Source organism: Staurois parvus, unplaced genomic scaffold, assembly GCF_062004578.1.
Source record: "Staurois parvus isolate SC_StPar_1 unplaced genomic scaffold, SC_StPar_1.0 ptg000080l, whole genome shotgun sequence".
NCBI classification, from domain to species: Eukaryota; Metazoa; Chordata; class Amphibia; order Anura; family Ranidae; genus Staurois; species Staurois parvus.
Window position 1 is genome coordinate 7,133,253 of NW_028317876.1, and position 19,348 is coordinate 7,152,600.

Sequence of the window (19,348 nt, forward strand, 5' to 3'; positions counted from 1 at the left end):
AGCGGATGTGAGTTGTTTGCGTTCCACGACTCTCTTCTGGTTTGGCGCCGACTGATGAGTCCGAGGGAACTAGCGGGCTCTATAGGATTCAAAGTGTGGATATTACGAACCATGTAAGAAGCGCGGTCTGTATTCTAGAGGGTATTTCCGGAGGAGATAAGTACAGGGGGGAGTTCTTAGAGTTCTCTATGTGTCCTCAGACCCTCTCCCGCTGTTCCACTGGGAAACGCGGTGTTTCCATTACAGCCGGGAAAGGAGAAATGCTAATGTCTGGTATAAGCAGTGCTGCCATCGGCGATTGTGAACCAGGAGAGGAGCATTGGGATTGGTTCACTGGTTGTGACTGCTATAGAAGACTGCACCTGATGTATCCATGTCTGCCACTAGAGGGCGGCGGAGGATGCCAGCTGAGTGCTAGTATGATCTAGAACTTGAAGCTGAATGGTATCTGATGGGGGAGGGGCTGAGACAGCTGAGGATGATCTGATCTGAATCAGAGGACACAGCGCCTCTAAGTGTGAACTGTATAATCATTTATTGTTAAAAAGCAAGTTAGGCAACGCACATCTTTCAATAAGTATACAGGCTCATAGGGACGAAGTGTGGAAAACGTCTATCGCCAGGTGTGGGTAGATGCTCTGGAAGGGATTATGGGCCGATCAGCAAGAGGCGCTGCACGTGAAGGGTCATGGATGGAGAAGCCCGACAGTCCCTGGTATGTCCGGAGCTGAAGATGTAGGCGTCTGACATCATCAGGATGCCCCGCATTTCTGAGCATGTGCGAGGACCACTAGGGACTGGCGCTCTTTCTTCAGGCATAGATCGTACATGTATGCCTGAAGAAAGAGCACGCCGGTCCCTAGTGGTCCCCGCGCATGCTCAGATGTGCGTCACATCCTGATGATGTCAACTGGATTACCCTCTGCCTGATCTGGAACATATTCCATTTTACAATAGTCTACATGGACTGTATACTTTCCCTTTACATGATCTCATGTGATCCTGTAATATTGTAAGAATACATAGAGTGGGACTGAGCATAGCTGGAGGATCACTGAGGATGGGGGAAGGGGTGGTATAGTAGTAGCTGAGGGTCCTATTACAGGGACATCATCTGCTCAGTCAGGTTTATAGCTAAGAATAAACAAATGGAATACGGATTCAGTTTATATTAGGCCTCATCCACATGGAGAGATTACATGTGTACTCTGTGCCAGGGCCGTGTTTTGCTGGCAAGGGCATACACCAGTGTTCAATGCAGGCAGGCCCATTATTGTCTATTGGGATACATCTGCTGTACAGACACAACAGCTTCTCCCGATATGACATCTGCGGGTGCGTGTGAATGTCCCCAAACTCACACAGTGTGCATTTGAGGCCATACACCCACATGGATGTCATATTGGCAGCAGCAGCTGTGTTCCAACTGATATCAATGGCACTGTCTGCATGGAACACCTGTGCATCCCTGTGCCGACAAAACAGCCCTGCATGGGGCACACATGTTCTTGCCTCAGGCCGAGGCGTTAAAGTGTTTGTACACCTTTACACATACCCAATGAAGTTACTGACCTCAGGTAATACACAGAGAGAAAACAGATCCTCCTACATAAGTTGTACCTATTTATCTGCAATTTCCTCTACAGCCATTTAAATTACAGAATTTATAAAGATTCTGAGAGTTCAGAAAAAAGGGGACAGAGAGCTGAAATTACACACTGCAGACCTCAGTGAGGAGAGGTGATTAGAGGGAAGAGAAATAGCCCCCTCCACACAGCTCACAGGAACAGAGGTAAAGCTGTCAATCTTCTCTTTGATGTCAGGAATAGTCAGTGACTCATGCAGAGGAACAAGGTAGCAGACAGAAATGACACTTAGTGCTCTTCATTGAGACAAGTACACACTATAGAGGGATATACTTTGTTCATATTTCATGTCTGAGGTTTATAGCCACTTTAATTTACATCCATAATCCCACACATCCATCTGCAGTACAGTTCACACCTGTTTTTGCATCCTATTTTTTATTGCAGAAACAAAACATAGGTAACAAAAGTATAAGCAAAAAAATGTTTCTTTCCAAAAAACAGATGTTTACATCTCTTCAAATCTATCTCAATGGAAAAGGATGCAGCCTTGTTCCATTAACAAATGGACCTGAATGGGCACGGATATAGGCAATTGTAAACAGACGATTATCTGTTTATATCCGCCCATAGACATACACTAATTTTCAGTCTGGATCCAGGCAAAAAAAACTGGCAGATGGATGTAGACCGAATGCCAGTGTGAAAAGACTCTGGATGTGTTCGGGCTGTGCACACATACGGATGTCATATTGGGAGTAGTGGCTGTGTCAATGAAGCCGCTGTGCCCCAATTAACAGTAGTGGGATTGCCTGCACAGGAATACATGGATCACCTATGCATCCACATGCCGGTAAACATGGCCTTGCATGCACGTACGGTTATGTACACCCCGTGTGAATGAGGCCTAACTGTGATCAGGGATGCGAAAAGGCAAAAGTGGAAGTGAATGTTGCAGTGGCGGAGAGAGAGGGTAATCCACTAGGAGAGGTTGTAGGATGGAGAGTAATGTCTTTTAACCATGTCCCAGTAGCAGAGGAGGGACTGGTGCTGAACTGGAGAGATGGTGGCCAGAAAGAGGGAGATAATCATAGACTGGGGCTCACTTCTCCCTCCTTGGATCATATCTCCTGATGTCAGAAGTTGTGATCCAGCTGTTTGTACCAGCTGCGACAAAGGAGTAGGACTTGGCAAAAGGGGTGAGGTTTTAAACGATTCAAGAAAACTGATTTTTATTTACTGTTTTTTTTTTTTATTTACTCATTTTGTTTACAACCTGCTTCTTGCCAAGGTGAGAATGACAAAAAGCCTCTTCCTGCAGCCTCCTAGTATATCAACATCACATATACTAAGAGGCAATAAACATATAACACGTTGCCAGACCTCTACTTAGGTTTCTGGTGGTCCAAATCCTGGGGTGCTCGAATACGCAAAGTTCAGCTGTACCTAGCAATGTTGAAAGCTGCACCTTCCATGTTTTTTATTGTCATCACTGTGATGGTCAGCCTTTTTGACTAAAAGGCAACTAAGAGGAAATGCAGAATAAGCTCTGGACAATGCTAGGAAGTGTTGAGATTGGCTATATTGACTCAGCATTTGAAAAGACCACTAAATGTATGTGGAGGCATTGCTAAATGCCTACCTTTTATTGTCAAATCCAGTTTAATTATTAATAGTGACAGGTGTACTAGAACTTCTCTCCCAGCCAGCCTTACAAATTTGTCAAAAGAACGTGGAATTTTCATTTTGAAAATATTATGTTTTACAGGCCCAGCCACAGAAACAATATGTCTTAATTCTACAAAACGTGAGTCTGTAAGGAGTAAACATGTCAACAAAGAAGAACAAGTCAAGAAATAAGGGCTCAGAGTAAGCTCCCTCTAGAATCTTGGGGAATCTAATATATATAGGTTGTGTTCATATTCCTTCTAGACAGCCTGGTGATTGAAGCTATATTGTGCTCTGTAGATCTCACGGAGTAATATGTGTGTGATTTAAGAGGTGAGGTATGTACAAGCCTGCCAAAATCTCTCCCCGAACTAGGAGTCAGCACTACCCAACCTGCATATGACTATATAGGTAGCTGAAAGATACATAGCAAGATAATGGTTAAATAGAAAACATTTGTTCTGTTAATATTGAACAGACTTTGTTTACATTTATGCTATAATGGTGGAGATTTACTAAAACTGGAGCACTCAGAATCTGATGCAGCTGTGCATGGTAGCCAAGCAGCATCTAACTTCAGCTTGTTCAGTTAAGCTTTTGACAAAACCTGGAAGCTGCTTGGTTTCTATGCAGAGTTGCACTAGATTTTGCATTCTCCAGTTTTAGTAAATAACCTCCATTGTGTCTGCACGTTTCAATGAGCCTATTTGATTTTTCAATATTTTTTTATATTCTGGTCAGATTTATGCAGATATTTTGCTTTCCTTCTTAAAGGTTAAAGGAAAACAAAATTATGAGAGAAGTTGGGGACTTTTTGACAATGTACTGTGCTTGGTGGAATCTATGAATAGTATTGTAGAAAATGCTAGGAAATGTGATCAAACCTTGTGATCTTATAATGGAATTAAACATAATCAAATAAGAGACAGGTCTGAAGAGATGTGTGTATGAAGTAGCAGGCAAGGGACTTGTTCCACTGACAACAAGAACATGGAATCTTATATCATTGTTGACTGATATGAATGTTGATCAGCCTTAAAGGATAAGTTCACCTTTTGACCAAAAATAATAAATGCACTTTTTTGTGCATGTTAAAAGTAGTGCAGTTATTATGTCTGGTTGCAGGAGCCTGCAAAGCAATGTACCAGCAGATCTGTCAGTATATCTATTTTCCTGTATGGGATGTACAGGCAAGCAGATATATTGATAAGAAGATTCAGTGAACTACCACGGTGCTCCACAGTGCTTTGGTAGTTCATTGAGAACTGTAAGCCAACAGCCTCTAAGGCTGTCGGGACTTGTAGTTTGTTAATTCACAGAACACTGTAAATGAATGACGCGGCTGTGTGGACGGAGCCCCGCACGGCCGCGCTGTTTTTAAAAAGCGACCGCTAGTATGGGGAACTTCTGTCATGAGTGGGGGGTAGGGGGGGGGTACAGCAGGCTGCAGCGGGCTGCAGCGTTGGGGACATTATTATTATTATTATACAGGATTTATATAGCACCAACAGTTTGCTTAGCGCTGTACATTATAATGGGAGACCGTATACAAGACAGTACAGTAACAATGCAATTCAATACACGAGGGGTTCAAGGGCCCTGCTCCTTGGGGCTTACAATCTAGGAGGCCTTCGGGAGTAGAAAATGTCACAGCATCAGTTGGAGTAAATAATGTCCTATTGCTGGTGTCTTTGGAAGGAATTGTGCTCCATCATTGGTGTCATTGGGAGGAATAGTGCCCTATCATTGGTCTGATTGGTAGGAATAGTGTTCTATCATTGGTGTGATTGGAAGGAATTGATCCCCATCGTTGTTGTCATTGGGAGGAATAGTGCCCCATCATTGGTGTCATTGGAAGGAATAGTGCCCCATCATCGGTAGGAATAGTGTCCCATCATTTGTGTAATTGGGAGGAATTGTGCCCCATCATAAGAGTCATGGGGTCCTATTCCTCCCAATGACACCAATGATGGGGCACTATTCCTCCCAATGACATTAACGATGGTGTCATGAAGAGGAATTTTGCCCCATCATTGTATCATTGGGAGGAATTTTGCCCCATCATTGGTAGGAATTTTGCCCCATCATTAGTGTCATTGGGCCCCATTGTTGGTGTCATTGGCAGGAACTGTGCATCACTGTTGGTGTTGGTGAATGAAATAGTGCCCCAAGGGCCAGATAAAGGCAAGCAAAGGGCCACAGTTTGGAGACCACTGCTGTAGACAATCGTTGGGGAGTGCTGTAACCCAGGATTTCATACTATAGGGTCACCAAAAGCTCCGCTATAGCATTCAGCTCACTAATGTGGCTGTAAGTACAGGAGGAAAGGGATTCTTAGTGGCAGTGGGGACCTGGTCACCTGGAATTATCCAGCTCTAGTTAAGTAGACCAGCAATTCTTGACATAGAATACAAGTACCCCCAAGGGTACATTCCAGTACATTTAGGGGTATGTGAAAACGTTTTTTAAAATGGTGGCAGTAGAATCTCTTTGACACTTCGTCATTAAGATCACTAAGTTACGGTGCAGGCCTCAGCTGGCAGGAGGGTAAGGATGAACTGATGTCACCCTCCTCCTGCTGCCATGCTGCTCACTGAAGACAGTCACAGTGTGCTGTGTAGTCTGGTAGTCTGCAGGTGTTTGCTATGTAACTGATTAAAATAAGCATTAAAATACATAAAATGTAACTGGTAGTACTGGACAAATGTTCAATAGTTAAAAGTAGTTATATTGGTGAAATTTGCGTTGTATTTATACTGCTTGTAACTTGTATACCTGAAAACTTGTTCCAATGTGCAATATATAATATAATATGTGTAAATGCATTTTGTTAAAAATGAATACATCTTTGCCAAAGTTCTCAGTTACACAAGTTGCAGTCAGTGTTAATACAATATAGATGTCACCAACATAACCACCTTTTTCTAGATTTGTTCTCTGCTACTTTATAAATCACATAAAACAGTTATCAAGTACAAAACCGATGCACAAAAAGTGGTTATATTGGTAAAATCTGTATTGTAGTTGCGGAACTTGTGTAACTGAAAATTTGCTCAAAGGAACAAGGGGAAGAAGACTAAGAATTGGAGAAGGACGACTTTTGAGCTGGCGGCAAAGCCAGTGGAACCGAGGAGCAGGGATCAGAAGTTAAAGACAGCATCCAGGTAACAGCCCAAAGCAGCATGGGAGGAATTTTCACTTGGGAAGCACTCTGTGCTTTACTTACTTTTGACACCTGCTCTCTGTGCTTTATTTGCTTCTGATCCCTGCGCCTGTACCTTACTCCTGACCCCTTCACTCTTGAACCAGAGCAGGGTAGGGTTAGATTTTATTTAAGCGTACCCCTTTAAGCCCCTCCCACTGTCTTTGACACACCCACCAGTTGGTAATGCGTGCTGCTATTATCCCTGCCCCCTACTCCTGTTTCTCCCCCATTGAGGGGTACAGTTTATAGAAATTGACTGCCAAAGGGTATGCAAGTTACTAAAATGTTTGGAACCGTACCCTAGTTAGAGGTGTTTTATAAACAAATTTTATGTTGGGTTGTAAGACCACTGATCAACTACCATTGTATAATGAAAATTATACTATGTGCACTTGCTGTTTATTTTCAAAATTTTTTTATTGAAACAGAAAAAGGTTTTACCAGTAATGGTAGACCAATAGTCCATAACCAGTGTCACCGGAGTCCCATATCAATCACTTGCTGCAGCCAGTGGGTGCTCAGTACCTGTCTGAATGCTTGCTATGCTTAACCTTCCTCCTCCTTTTTTTTCCCTATTATTTGCTTATTTTTTAGCTTTTTTTACTCATTTATGAGAAGCAAGTAAACGGGGTATTGCTCATAGTAATCAATTAATTAATGTAAATCTTTTTAATTTTAATGCTTTTGGTATGTGTAACGGTAAATGTTTCTGTCAAAGTTTAGGAACTTCAGATACAGACAGGACAATAGACCACATACTCTCCAGAAAAGTACTTATGTAGGTGTGATTTTATTAAATGTTTTTCTTTTTCACTACAACTTTGTTGTGTTATGATGTGTAGGAAAAAAAGCTTATTTAGAGAAAATGTCGAGGACAGAGAACTACCCAGAAAGGTAAGTGGTTCTGGAAATCATAATCACTGTTTTACTATTACTTATTTTGTAATAAGAAATATTTTAAGTAAAACTATGGTCGAAAATCTATCATGCAGCACAATTTTATATTTTCCCGAAATTAAGCAAGGCATTATACTACATGTGTATATACAGTCATGGTCAAAATTATTGCCACTCCAATGTTTAGGCATTCTGATGTTTATTTCTTTTGTTTTTATTATTATGACACACAAAGCCAAATCTGACACATTCCATGCAAAACCCTAACCATGGACTGGACAAAATTATTGGCACCCTCAATTTAATAGTTGGTAGCTCACCCCTTGGGAAAAAAATGAAATCAATCACTCCCTGTAACCATCAATGAGTTTCTTACCCCTCTATACTGGAATGTTGACCACTCTTCTTTCGCCATCTGATCCAGGTCTCTCAGATTGGAAGGGTTCTTTTTCTCAACTGCTGCTTTGAGATCTCTCCACAGGTGGATTGAGATCTGGACTCGTTGCTGGCCAGTTCAGTACTCTCCAGCGCTTTGTCTGAAACCATTTCTGGGTGCTTTTTGATGTGTGCTTTGGGTCATTGTCCTGTTGACGGAGACCCAACATTTTGGCACTAGGCCTTACATTGCACCCCAGAATTCTTTGATGGTCTTCAGATTTAATAATGCTATGCACATGATCAAGACATCCAGTGCCTGAAGCAGCAAAGCAACCTCAAAACATCAGTGAACCTCCATCATGTTTGACTGTAGGGACTGTATTCTTTTCTTTAAAGGCCTCATTTCTTTTTCTGAAACCAGTAAAATGATGGGCTTTACCAAAAAGCTGTAATTTTTGTTTCATTTGTCCACAGCACATTCTCCCAAAAGGATTTTGGCTTCCTCAGGTAAGTTTTGGCAAACACAAATCTGGCTTTTTTGTTTGTGTCAGCAGTGGGGTCCTCCTGGGTCTCCTACCTTGTCCCTTTTCATTTAGAGGGTGATGTATAGTGCGTGCTGACACAGTTGTACCCTGTGCCTGAAGGTCATTTGTCTGGAAGTTGATCTAGGTTCTTTAGCCACCATTTGAACAATCCTTAATTGCAATCTTTGATCAGTTTTTCTCTTTTGTCCATGTCCAGGGAGATTAGCTACAGTGTCATGGGCTGTAAACTTCCTGACAATGTTGCACACAGTGGACACAGGAACAATAAGATCTCTGGAGATGGACTTGTAACCTTGAGATTGTCTATGCTTTTGCACAATTTTTGTTCTCAAATCCTGAGACAATTCTTTGCTGCTCTTTCTCTTCTCCATGCTCCATGTGCAACAGAGACATACAACAGAAAGGTCGAGTCAATTCTTCACTGTTTTAACTGGTTGCTGGTGTGATTTCTATATTGTCAGCAGCACATGTTAATTGATACAGGTGAGTTTAATTACAACTTACAGGAGCATAACAAATTTGAAATGCAATTATTCCTTTCAGTTTTGAGAAGGTGCCAATAATTTTGTCATGTACATTTTTGGGGCTTTGCGTGGAATGTGTCAGATTTGGCTTCTTGGTTCACCACTTTTTTGTGTCATACCAATACAAACAACAGAAATAAACATGAGAATGCCTAAACATTTGTATTTGCAAACATTTTCTGGGCGAAGTGGTACATTATCTGACAGAAATGCAGGGGTGCCAATGTTTTTGTCCATGACTGTACATTACTTCATTCGTCATATGCATTTTGATCTATCAACAGCATGAACAAAGTAATACGTCACATGTCAGGACAATGTGTTGTAAACAGGAATTTTGCTATAGCATTAAAGCGGTAGTGAAGTAGGGCAAAAACAAACAAAAAAACTTTCTCCCTGCAAAGTAAAGGCATAATGTGCTAGTATTCATCACATACTAGCACATTATGAAAGACTTCCCTTAAAATGTTGCCCTCCAGTGGTGAGCTGACACCTCCATCTTCACCTGGTCTTCTTTCTGGGTTTGCGGGCTCCAGCCGTTGGAATGGCGAAGCTGCGATGACTTCACTCCTGCACTTGCGCACGGGAGTCATGGCTGCGGCACAGAGCTGTGAAAGGACAGCATGAGTATGCTGTCTCTTCAGAGCACATTTGCCATGTTGCAAAAAACCATGCACCATTTAGGAGATTTTCCTTGTATCTACAAGTAAGTTTTATTATAAGCTTACCTGTAGGTACAAGTGTCCCAGGGGTGTTTACTACTGCTTTAAATGATTGCTTTCACTTTGTTTCAACTTCTGTTTAGGTATGTGAGGCATCAACAGGGTTGTTTGGAAACCATTTCTAACTTCCTTGCCTCATGACAAGTTTGTATACAAAGACATAATTAAATAAATACAGGTTAGTGTAAAGTAGTCCTTGTCTAAATATATGGCTTAGCAACATTGATTCCTGCTGAAGTCGGGGAGGTGAGTGGAAGTAGACAAGAAAGAAAAGAATAGAGCCAAGGACATGTCATAAGGTTGGTGTAAGAAGGGGGGACAGGTTTAGGAAGAAAGTAAAGGAAAAAAAAGGGGGGGGGGGACAAAAACTCTACGCAATATCAGCAACCATCTCCATCTGCTTGTAAGCCTGTCTGCTATATCAAGGCTCAGGGAGTAGCATTAACAAGAATATACAGTCGGGTCCATAAATATTGGGACATCGACACAATTCTAACATTTTTGGCTCTATACACCACCACAATGGATTTGAAATGAAACGAACAAGATGTGCTTTAACTGCAGACTGTCAGCTTTAATTTGAGGGTATTTACATCCAAATCAGGTGAACGGTGTAGGAATTACAACAGTTTGGATATGTGCCTCCCACTTGTTAAGGGACCAAAAGTAATGGGACAATTGGCTTCTCAGCTGTTCCATGGCCAGGTGTGTGTTATTCCCTCATTATCCCAATTACAATGAGCAGATAAAAGGTCCAGAGTTCATTTCAAGTGTGCTATTGCATTTGGAATCTGTTGCTGTCAACTCTCAATATGAGATCCAAAGAGCTGTCACTATCAGTGAAGCAAGCCATCAATAGGCTGAAAAAACAAAACAAACCCATCAGAGAGATAGCAAAAACATTAGGCGTGGCCAAAACAACTGTTTGGAACATCCTTAAAAAGAAGGAACGCACCGGTGAGCTCAGCAACAGCAAAAGACCTGGAAGACCACGGAAAACAACTGTGGTGGATGACCGAAAATTCTTTCCCTGGTGAAGAAAACACCCTTCACAACAGTTGGCCAGATCAAGAACACTCTCCAAGAGGTAGGTGTATGTGTGTCAAAGTCAACAATCAAGAGAAGACTTCACCAGGGTGAATACAGAGGGTTCACCACAAGATGTAAACCATTGATGAGCCTCAAAAACAGGAAGGCCAGATTAGAGTTTGCCAAACGATATCTAAAAAAGCCTTCACAGTTCTGGAACAACATCCTATGGACAGATGAGACCAAGATCAACTTGTACCAGAGTGATGGGAAGAGAAGAGTATGGAGAAGGAAAGGAACTGCTCATGATCCTAAGCATACCACCTCATCAGTGAAGCATGGTGGTGGTAGTGTCATGGCGTGGGCATGTATGGCTGCCAATGGAACTGGTTCTCTTGTATTTATTGATGATGTGACTGCTGACAAAAGCAGCAGGATGAATTCTGAAGTGTTTCGGGCAATATTATCTGCTCATATTCAGCCAAATGCTTCAGAACTCATTGGACGCCGCTTCACAGTGCAGATGGACAATGACCCAAAGCATACTGCAAAAGCAACCAAAGAGTTTAAGGGAAAGAAGTGGAATGTTATGCAATGGCCAAGTCAATCACCTGACCTGAATCCGATTGAGCATGCATTTCACTTGCTGAAGACAAAACTGAAGGGAAAATGCCCCAAGAACAAGCAGGAACTGAAGACAGTTGCAGTAGAGGCCGGGCAGAGCATCACCAGGGATGAAACCCAGCGCCTGGTGATGTCTATGCGTTCCAGACTTCAGGCTGTAATTGACTGCAAAGGATTTGCAACCAAGTATTAAAAAGTGAAAGTTTGATTTATGATTATTATTCTGTCCCATTACTTTTGGTCCCTTAACAAGTGGGAGGCACATATGCAAACTGTTGTAATTCCTACACCGTTCACCTGATTTGGATGTAAATACCCTCAAATTAAGCTGACAGTCTGCAGTTAAAGCACATCTTCTTTGTTTCATTTCAAATCCATTGTGGTGGTGTATAGAGCCAAAAATGTTAGAATTGTGTTGATGTCCCAATATTTATGGACCTGACTGTATAAGTGCATCTGTACTTGCAATTTTCTTTGTTCCCCCTCAGAGTCCCACAAATACCTGTTACTCCTGCTAGTGAAGTATACCTATTTCAGCTTCATTTGATGGTGTGGCAATGAGGCTGCACTGCTCCTGAATTTAGAGCAGCGCTGCCACTCATGTCGGCTGTGCCTGCTTAACTACAGCGGGATGAGAAGATGTTACAGAAGGTGTGACTATCAGCATTATCACTGCTGATTCACAAGGCTGTAGCTGGTCAATCGACCACACCTAGTCCTACCCACTGCTTTCTGGATTGGTAGCACTGTCTGTTGCTGAAACCTCCCATTTATGATCTGCAGTGTTTAGGAGGAGGAGGGGGGTGCGGAGTAAGACACAAATAAGCATTTGGATCAGTCAGAAAGGTAAAGGACATTTTTTTTTTACTTTTATGAAGCATGTGCATCACATAACTGGATTTGGTATTCAGACGGTCACGTAGAAGCATTTAGTTGTACTTGAATGGTGTTTGTTGTATTAGAGTGGTGTACGATTTGACAAATGAAAAATCGGGGATCATGCCGCATACTGTAAATGTTTTTAATGAGAATATAGTAAGTCAAGGAAATAATGTCTAAAAGACAAATCAATTAAAATTGGAGTGGAGCTCACAACTACTTAGGTTGTTCTTTTGATAATTTTTTTTAACAGACTAGTCTTTCGTATTTTATAAACCAGAGATGGACAAAATTGCATGGGCCATGTAGCCCATAAATATAAAAGTACACACATCACATGTTGAGCATGTTAATTAAGAAAATCTTAGATCATGGGGACTCCTACATACGCAGCTTACATACACACCACAGCCTTTAGAATCTGGCCAGTGCAACCTTCTACTCACATTCTCCGCAGTGTGTATTTATTTCAGTGGAAATCCACAAATGAGGCCATCCTGTGACAAACTGCACGATGCATGTAACCAGTTAGATTTTAAATAAAGTGCTTTGGTGCTCGAAGGCTGCAAAGTTCAGAACACCACAAGGAGATGTACTTTGAAGATAAGTGCACTTTCCTTTTAAGTGACAGTCAGCAAGGTCATTTAGATTTTTAGTCAACACTCCTAGAATGGAGCTGATTGATCTTTTAGTGTGAACATACTTTGAAAACATTTACAACTACCAGTTACAAATAATAATCGTTTTGTGAGTGCACCAGATTTGTTTGTTTTTATAATATTTCAACAGATTCTGTTGTAGCCTTTTAGGTTTCTGTCTCCAATTGGTTGGCCACTGCCAATGCATATTCTGACTGTGGTGTAACTATGGTGGTCAGTCACTATTTGTATAGTAAATTTAGTAGCAGGTTCGGGCATGTTTTAGTATACTATAGTACCTTGGTGGTATTACTTTAGATATTGAGATTTTTAGCTTTGGTATTTCAAGGGCTTCTTCCTGTCACTCTCCTTTGTAAGAATACATAAATAATAGCACAGACGTTTCTGGTAAAAATGCTGGTTATCACAAAAGTCTGTGAATCCATATGCAAACATTTTGTTACATTAAATGCTTAAATTGGTGACCTTGAACTTTGTGACATTTTTTTTATATGCTGAATATAGGAATGTTTAATGTTTCTTAATGTAGCAGAACTGTTACATGCAGAGATGATTTCCTCCTTTTCGTGCAACAATTGCTCTGAGCCGATTCAAAAAACTGACTTCAGATGACCACAAAGAAAAAATCTACTTGTGTTAGGTCTGAAGACCTAGGGGGCCATTTGAATGGACCTCACTTCCTGATCCATCTGTTAGGAAAAGTCTTTGTTTAAAAAGAATTCTGACAGTAATAGCAAACTGTGCTATTTTATGTTGTTCCACCAAAGGAATGTCATGGAGAAACAGGAAAGAGTGTAATTTGCAGAGGCAAGATTCCTGTTACTGTCATGCATACAGGAGAACAAGTTCAATGTGATCTTCTTCTGTTGGTAATTTTAAAGCCATCTTGGATCTGAAATGAAAATAAAAATTTCAAAATAAAAATCCAACAAGGAATTTGAAGACCCTCTTTTTAGTAGTTGCAGTAGCACCTGGGATGTGCAAGAAAGAGCAAGTTAGACCTGTGAGTCATCTCAGTGGCTAGTTGTTTTTTCCTTTTATAGTACAATTCATTCTGTTGCAAACTATGAATATAAGTGGGTAACTTTTTTTGTTAACAGAGCTCACGGCTAGGAGGGTTTTATGTACGCTTGGCCATTACTTGCTGGTTTGACATGAATCTTGTTTCCATGGCTTGCTCTAGATTACAGAACTCATCAAGTTCCCATTAACTATGTGTTTATACTGTAAATGCTACACCAAAACAGTCCCATTTTCTCATCCATTCACTTTATGTTAAGGGAAAAGAAAGAAACGGCAAGAAAAAGAAGTCTGCTCAATTAAAACAAACCTCTTTGAATTCCTTCACCATTTTGAAGCAGGCGGGGGAAGCTCTGCAGGATGATATTTCAGAAGAATCTTTTAGTGAGTACACAAATGTACAAATTGTGGGTGAAATTACTTTGACTGGATTGGTTTTTAAGTGGAACTCTTGTAAAACATTATTTTTGGCTTTGATCAGGTCGGAAAGGGTTGGAACCTGTCAGAATTGTATCTCTGTTTCTGCAATAGGTGCCACACTTTGTGGACATTTGAACAGGATATGAGGAGAATTTCTCCAACTGGGTTACAGGCTGCAGTAAAAAAATATTTAATTATTTTTTTTGCAAAATGATAAAGAGGTACCCCTTTTCCAATGTGCTTGTTTTTTGCTTTCTGAGCTCCTTTTGGGAGATTATCCTAACTGCTTTTGTGGTCAGTAGGACCTCAGATAGCCAGCGCACCTATAAACAGTCATGATGGAGCCTGTCATTGCTTGCACCCATGTCAAAAATGCTAACTGCCAAGCTATCTCAGACTTAAATAGTTTAATAGAGTGACAGATCTGGGATACACATGCTGCCAGTGAAGTCAGAACTCCTGATCTTCATACAGGTTTTAAAGGTGATGTCCCTGCAGTCACAGAAACAGCATGGCAGCCAATCAACTAGCATTTCTACAAGTCAGAGATTGCAACCTATGTATTTCTCTTTCTTGTGCATTTCACTTTTTGCAATCAGATTTGAGAACCCCGCCCCCATATGTTATATATTCCCAGTCACACAGCATATAAGACATTTTTTTCAGAGAAGTATTTCTAACTTTTTTGGAGAAGGTATCATGATTGACTGCCAGAAATGTTTCAGAAAATCTCTGTGATCTGACTCAATAGAAAGCCTGCCCATATTATGGTAATTACATCAGCTGTATGACTAGCCATTATGTTTGCATTTAGCTTTTGGCCAGGGAATCTCCCAGCCAATGGCCAAATGAAGCCAGGGATACCAAGCTGTATTGGAAGCTGTCAAATACATGACAACTTCCTAACACAGGCATGGCCTTCTGTAAGTACTGGAGTGCCTCTGTACACCAGAATTAGGTGCATGTATTTCTAAGAGAACTACTGCCAGAAAACTGTTCACACCTTTTGCCTTTTGCACTACATTTTCAGTATTGCAGAAACGTACTACAGTCTACATGATTTCTTATGGGTCATGTTCACAGCTGTGTCTTTTATTTTGGAAAGGTGTAGGAACTTTTTTGCACTCAGCAGGTTGCATTTTTGGTTCCATGGCCTTTCCATAAAAACGCTTGTGAAATAATGCAAACTGTACCGGAAAAACACATGAACCGCAACCTGCATAGGTTAGAATCTAGCCTTAGAGCCATTTTGAATTATCCCGAATAATAGAGTCTACCTGCTTGTAAATTATGTGTGATGGGGGGAAGGGAATCTGTGTAAAGTTCCACCTTAAATATTTGATGTTTTTCAATTTATGTAAAAAATTATCTGCTATGAATAAGGTCTTTGTATGTTTGTGAAATGTTGATGCTCTTATGGTTTGGTAAAGACTGAATTGTGTTTGAAAAATGCACACGTTCGTCCTGGATTTGATTCATAATGTATATATTGCAGCTGTGCTGTTTCATGCATTTCTGTGGTGGCCAGGTGAGTTCAATGATATTTAAGTGTACTAGTACTGTGGCCATGCTCTATGTTGCATTCTCTGAACCATTCTGTACTGTGTTCTTTGAATGGCATAGTATGGGCTGCCCCATTTCACACCTTGTGTTTAGTGATGCTGAAAATTATCAGCCTAAAATATACATACTTTCAATAAAAATTAGTTTGCGCTACTGGATATATATATATATATATATTTTTTTTTTTTTAAATCCTGAATGTTTTGTTTTTGGTGCACCACTGTGTTACGGTTGACGTATTTTAGACCACCCCACTCCATACACTGTGCTGTAAGTGGAAAATTACAGATCATCCCGCACCACTGGTGTTACAGACTCCAGAAGTCGTGATTAGTGGTGGAAATTTGTTTTAAATCCAACGCAACTGCTATGCTTTTTTTTTTTTTTTTTTTTTTTTTTAACCTAATAGACAGGCATTTGACCCTATGACCATACGATACACTTAGGTTATGCCTGTCATTTCTTAAAAACTGTTAACCTGCCTATGGCAGTAAAATGCAGACATATACTAGTGCTTTGGTTTCCCATGTGCGTTCTGTCCAGGTAATATTTTGCCAGCTACTTATCTTATGGGAAAGCAGGACACAGATATTTGGCAGTGTATGTAAGCTATTTCTGGCTGCATTTATACAGTTGGTCATATGTGGTTTGTTAAAATCTTGAATGATAAAGTCTTTCAGAACATATAAGTAGAGGATTTCTCTATAGGCCTGCTTAACATTGTTTGTTTTTTTCATTTTTTTAAGATCCTCCATTACATAGCACTGCTGTGTATACTGAAGATGAAGATCTACTGGAGAAGAGTAAGGTTTCTTCAGAAAAGTCAGCCAGCAGGGCATCTTCGGGTCCAAATGTCAGCCAAGACAAAAGGTGATGTCAAACAAAGTGGACAGAATAATACATTTCTATAGCATGTATGCCTGTGTCTTGACTATGTTCTACACTGAAGCTTCAAATAACCCTTGATTCACATCGTGTGCATGTTGGGCAGCACATTCATTTCAATGGGCTGCCCTACCCATGAGAAACATAGGAAAAGAAGTCCCTGACCTTTTTCTAAAATCGTGATGTACTGAACCGCATGTGATTGCTGATATATTAAGAATTATTGGCACCCCTACGCATCTGCTGAAGAGCAGCACATTTCTTTGTGTGTCAGAAATGCACTTGATGTTGCATGCGTTCCTGGCACACATAGATGTGAACCAAGCCTTAAGTAGATGTATAAGTGAGCATAACAAAGATCTCTGCTAGGCAGATCAATGCATAACATATAAGGCTACTTGCAACTATTTCTTTAGTAAACTGATGTTATATTTGCTAATAAGGTCTTTCTTTGCATAACAGGAAAATAAATAGAAAATTATCCTACCTCTACATGCTATCATTGAGACATTCAGACATTTTTCTTTGGTATATGTATTTTCATTACTTTTATCTGTTGTGTGTAGTGCTAATATTTTCCACACAAAGTACAATAAAGGCGCTTAGTCTAACATTCCTACTACAAAATGAGGACCCTATAGCTGCAAGCCCAGAGTGCTTACTACGAAGTTCCTTAGCATACAAGTGCATGTTATAGCCAGATTAGACAGTTTACCTACAGTGGATATAAAAAGTCTACACACCCCAGTTAAAATGTCAGTTTCTGTGATGTAAAAAAATAAGACAAAGATAAATCGTTTCAGAACTTTTTCCACCTTTAATGTAACCTATTAACTGTACAACTCGGTTGAACAACAAGCTGAAATCTTTTAGGTGGAAGGAAGGAAAAATAAAAAACTAAAAAATATGGTTGCATAAGTGTGCACACCCTTACACTAATACTTATTGAAGCACCTTTTGATTTTATTCCAGCACTCAGTCTATTTGGGTATGAGTCTATAAGCATGGCACATCTTGACTTGGCAATATTTGACCACTCTTCTTTAAAAACACTCCAAATCTGTTAGATTGCGAGGGCATCTCCTGTGCACAGCCCTCTTCAGATCACCCCACAGATTTTCGATCGGATTCAGGTCTGGGCTCTGGCTGGGCCATTCCAAAACTTTAATCATCTTCTGGTGAAGCCATTCCTTTGTTGATTTGGATGTATGCTTTGGGTCATTGGCATGCTGAAAGATGAAGTTCCTGTTCATGTTCAGCTTTCTAGCAGAAGCCTGAAGGTTTTGTGTCAATTTTGACTGTTATTTACAACTGTACATAATTCCCTCTACCTTGACTAAGGCCCCAGTTCCAGCTGAAGTAAAACTACCTCAAAGCATGATCCTGCCACCACCATGCTTCACTGTGGGTATGGTGTACTTTTGGTGATGTGCAGTGTTGTTTTTGTGCCAAACATATCTTTTGGAATTATGGCCAAAATGTTCAACCTTGGTTTCATCAGACCGTAACATATTTTCCCACGTGTTTGGGAGACTTCAGATGTGTTTTTGCAAAATTTAGCCGGGCTTGGATGGTTTTTTTTTTGTAAGAGAAGGCTTCCATCTTGCCACTCTACCCCATAGCCCAGACATATGAAGAATACGAGAGATTGTTGTCACATGTACCACACAGCCAGTACTTGCCAGATATTCATGCAGCTCCTTTAATATGCTGTAGGCCTCTTGGCAGCCTCCCAGACCAGTTTTCTTCTCATCTTATCAATTTTGGAGGGAAATCCAGTTCTTGGTAATGTCACTGTTGCACCATATTTTCTCCACTTGATGATGACTGCCTTCACTGAGTTCCATGGTATATCTAATGCCTTGGAAATTCTTTTGTACCCTTCTCCTGCCCAATACCTTTTAACAATGAGATCCCTCTGATGCTTTGGAAAATGTCAAGAAAGACCTACAAGAGTATGCCTTGGAAATCCTTTTGTACCCTCCTCTTGACTGATACCTTTTACCAGAGAGATCCCTTTGGAAGCTCTCTGTGGACCATGGCTTTTGCTGTAGGATGCGACTAAGAAAATGTCAGTAAAGACCTTCTAGAACAGCTGAACTTTACTTGGGGTTAATCAGAGGCACTTTAAATGATGGTAGGTGTGTACTGACTCCTATGTAACATAATTTTGAATGTGATTTCTTAATTCTGAACACAGCTACATCCCCAGTTATAAGAGGGTGTGCACACTTCTGCAATCACAGTATTTTAGTTTTTTATGTTTCCCCCCCCCCCCCCCTTAAAAGATTTCAGTTTGTTTTTCAGTTGAGCTGTACAGTTTATAGGTCACATTAAAGGTGGAAAATGTTTTGAAATTATTTATCTTTGTCTAATTTTTTTTACATCACAGAAATCTGACATTTTAAAAGGGGTGTGTAGACTTTTTATATCCACTTACCAGTATGTTTGAAAACTGGAGAACCAAGCTTTTTGAGGATTATAGAAGTGCCATGCAGTACCTTGGTGGGACCCCAAAGTTGTTAATTGATAATGGACCATTGATGCTACCATAGGCATATTTTCACATTTGATCTCTTGGCATTCTTAGTCACTAGGAAAATTGTGGAATACGTTTTTTGTTTTTTTGTTTTCACATATCTATATAGCACCAACAATTGACATTCACACCATTCCACGACCTCAAGAAGCTTACAATCTAAAGTTCTTATACATACACATACTAAGGCAAATGTAGACAGGAG

At 40.5% G+C, this 19,348-nt stretch overlaps 1 protein-coding gene across 7 annotated transcripts in view; it reads left to right on the plus strand.

Annotated features, from left to right (window-relative positions):
• The window catches only part of CENPU (centromere protein U), a 48,308-nt gene continuing 28,960 nt past the window's right edge, over positions 1-19,348 (plus strand). For 2 of the 7 annotated variants that reach the window (XM_089669618.1, XM_089669619.1), the window contains exons 1-5: positions 39-113; positions 6,314-6,418; positions 7,302-7,353; positions 13,997-14,120; positions 16,466-16,589. In XM_089669618.1, the coding sequence (XP_089525744.1) occupies positions 55-113; positions 6,314-6,418; positions 7,302-7,353; positions 13,997-14,120; positions 16,466-16,589 (464 nt within the window). In that variant the 5' untranslated portion in view covers positions 39-54. Of the gene's footprint in view, positions 114-3,354; positions 3,456-6,313; positions 6,419-7,147; positions 7,238-7,301; positions 7,354-13,996; positions 14,121-16,465; positions 16,590-19,348 lie in introns of those variants that run through there. The other 5 variants (XM_089669616.1, XM_089669617.1, XM_089669614.1 and 2 more) reach the window with 5 other exon arrangements.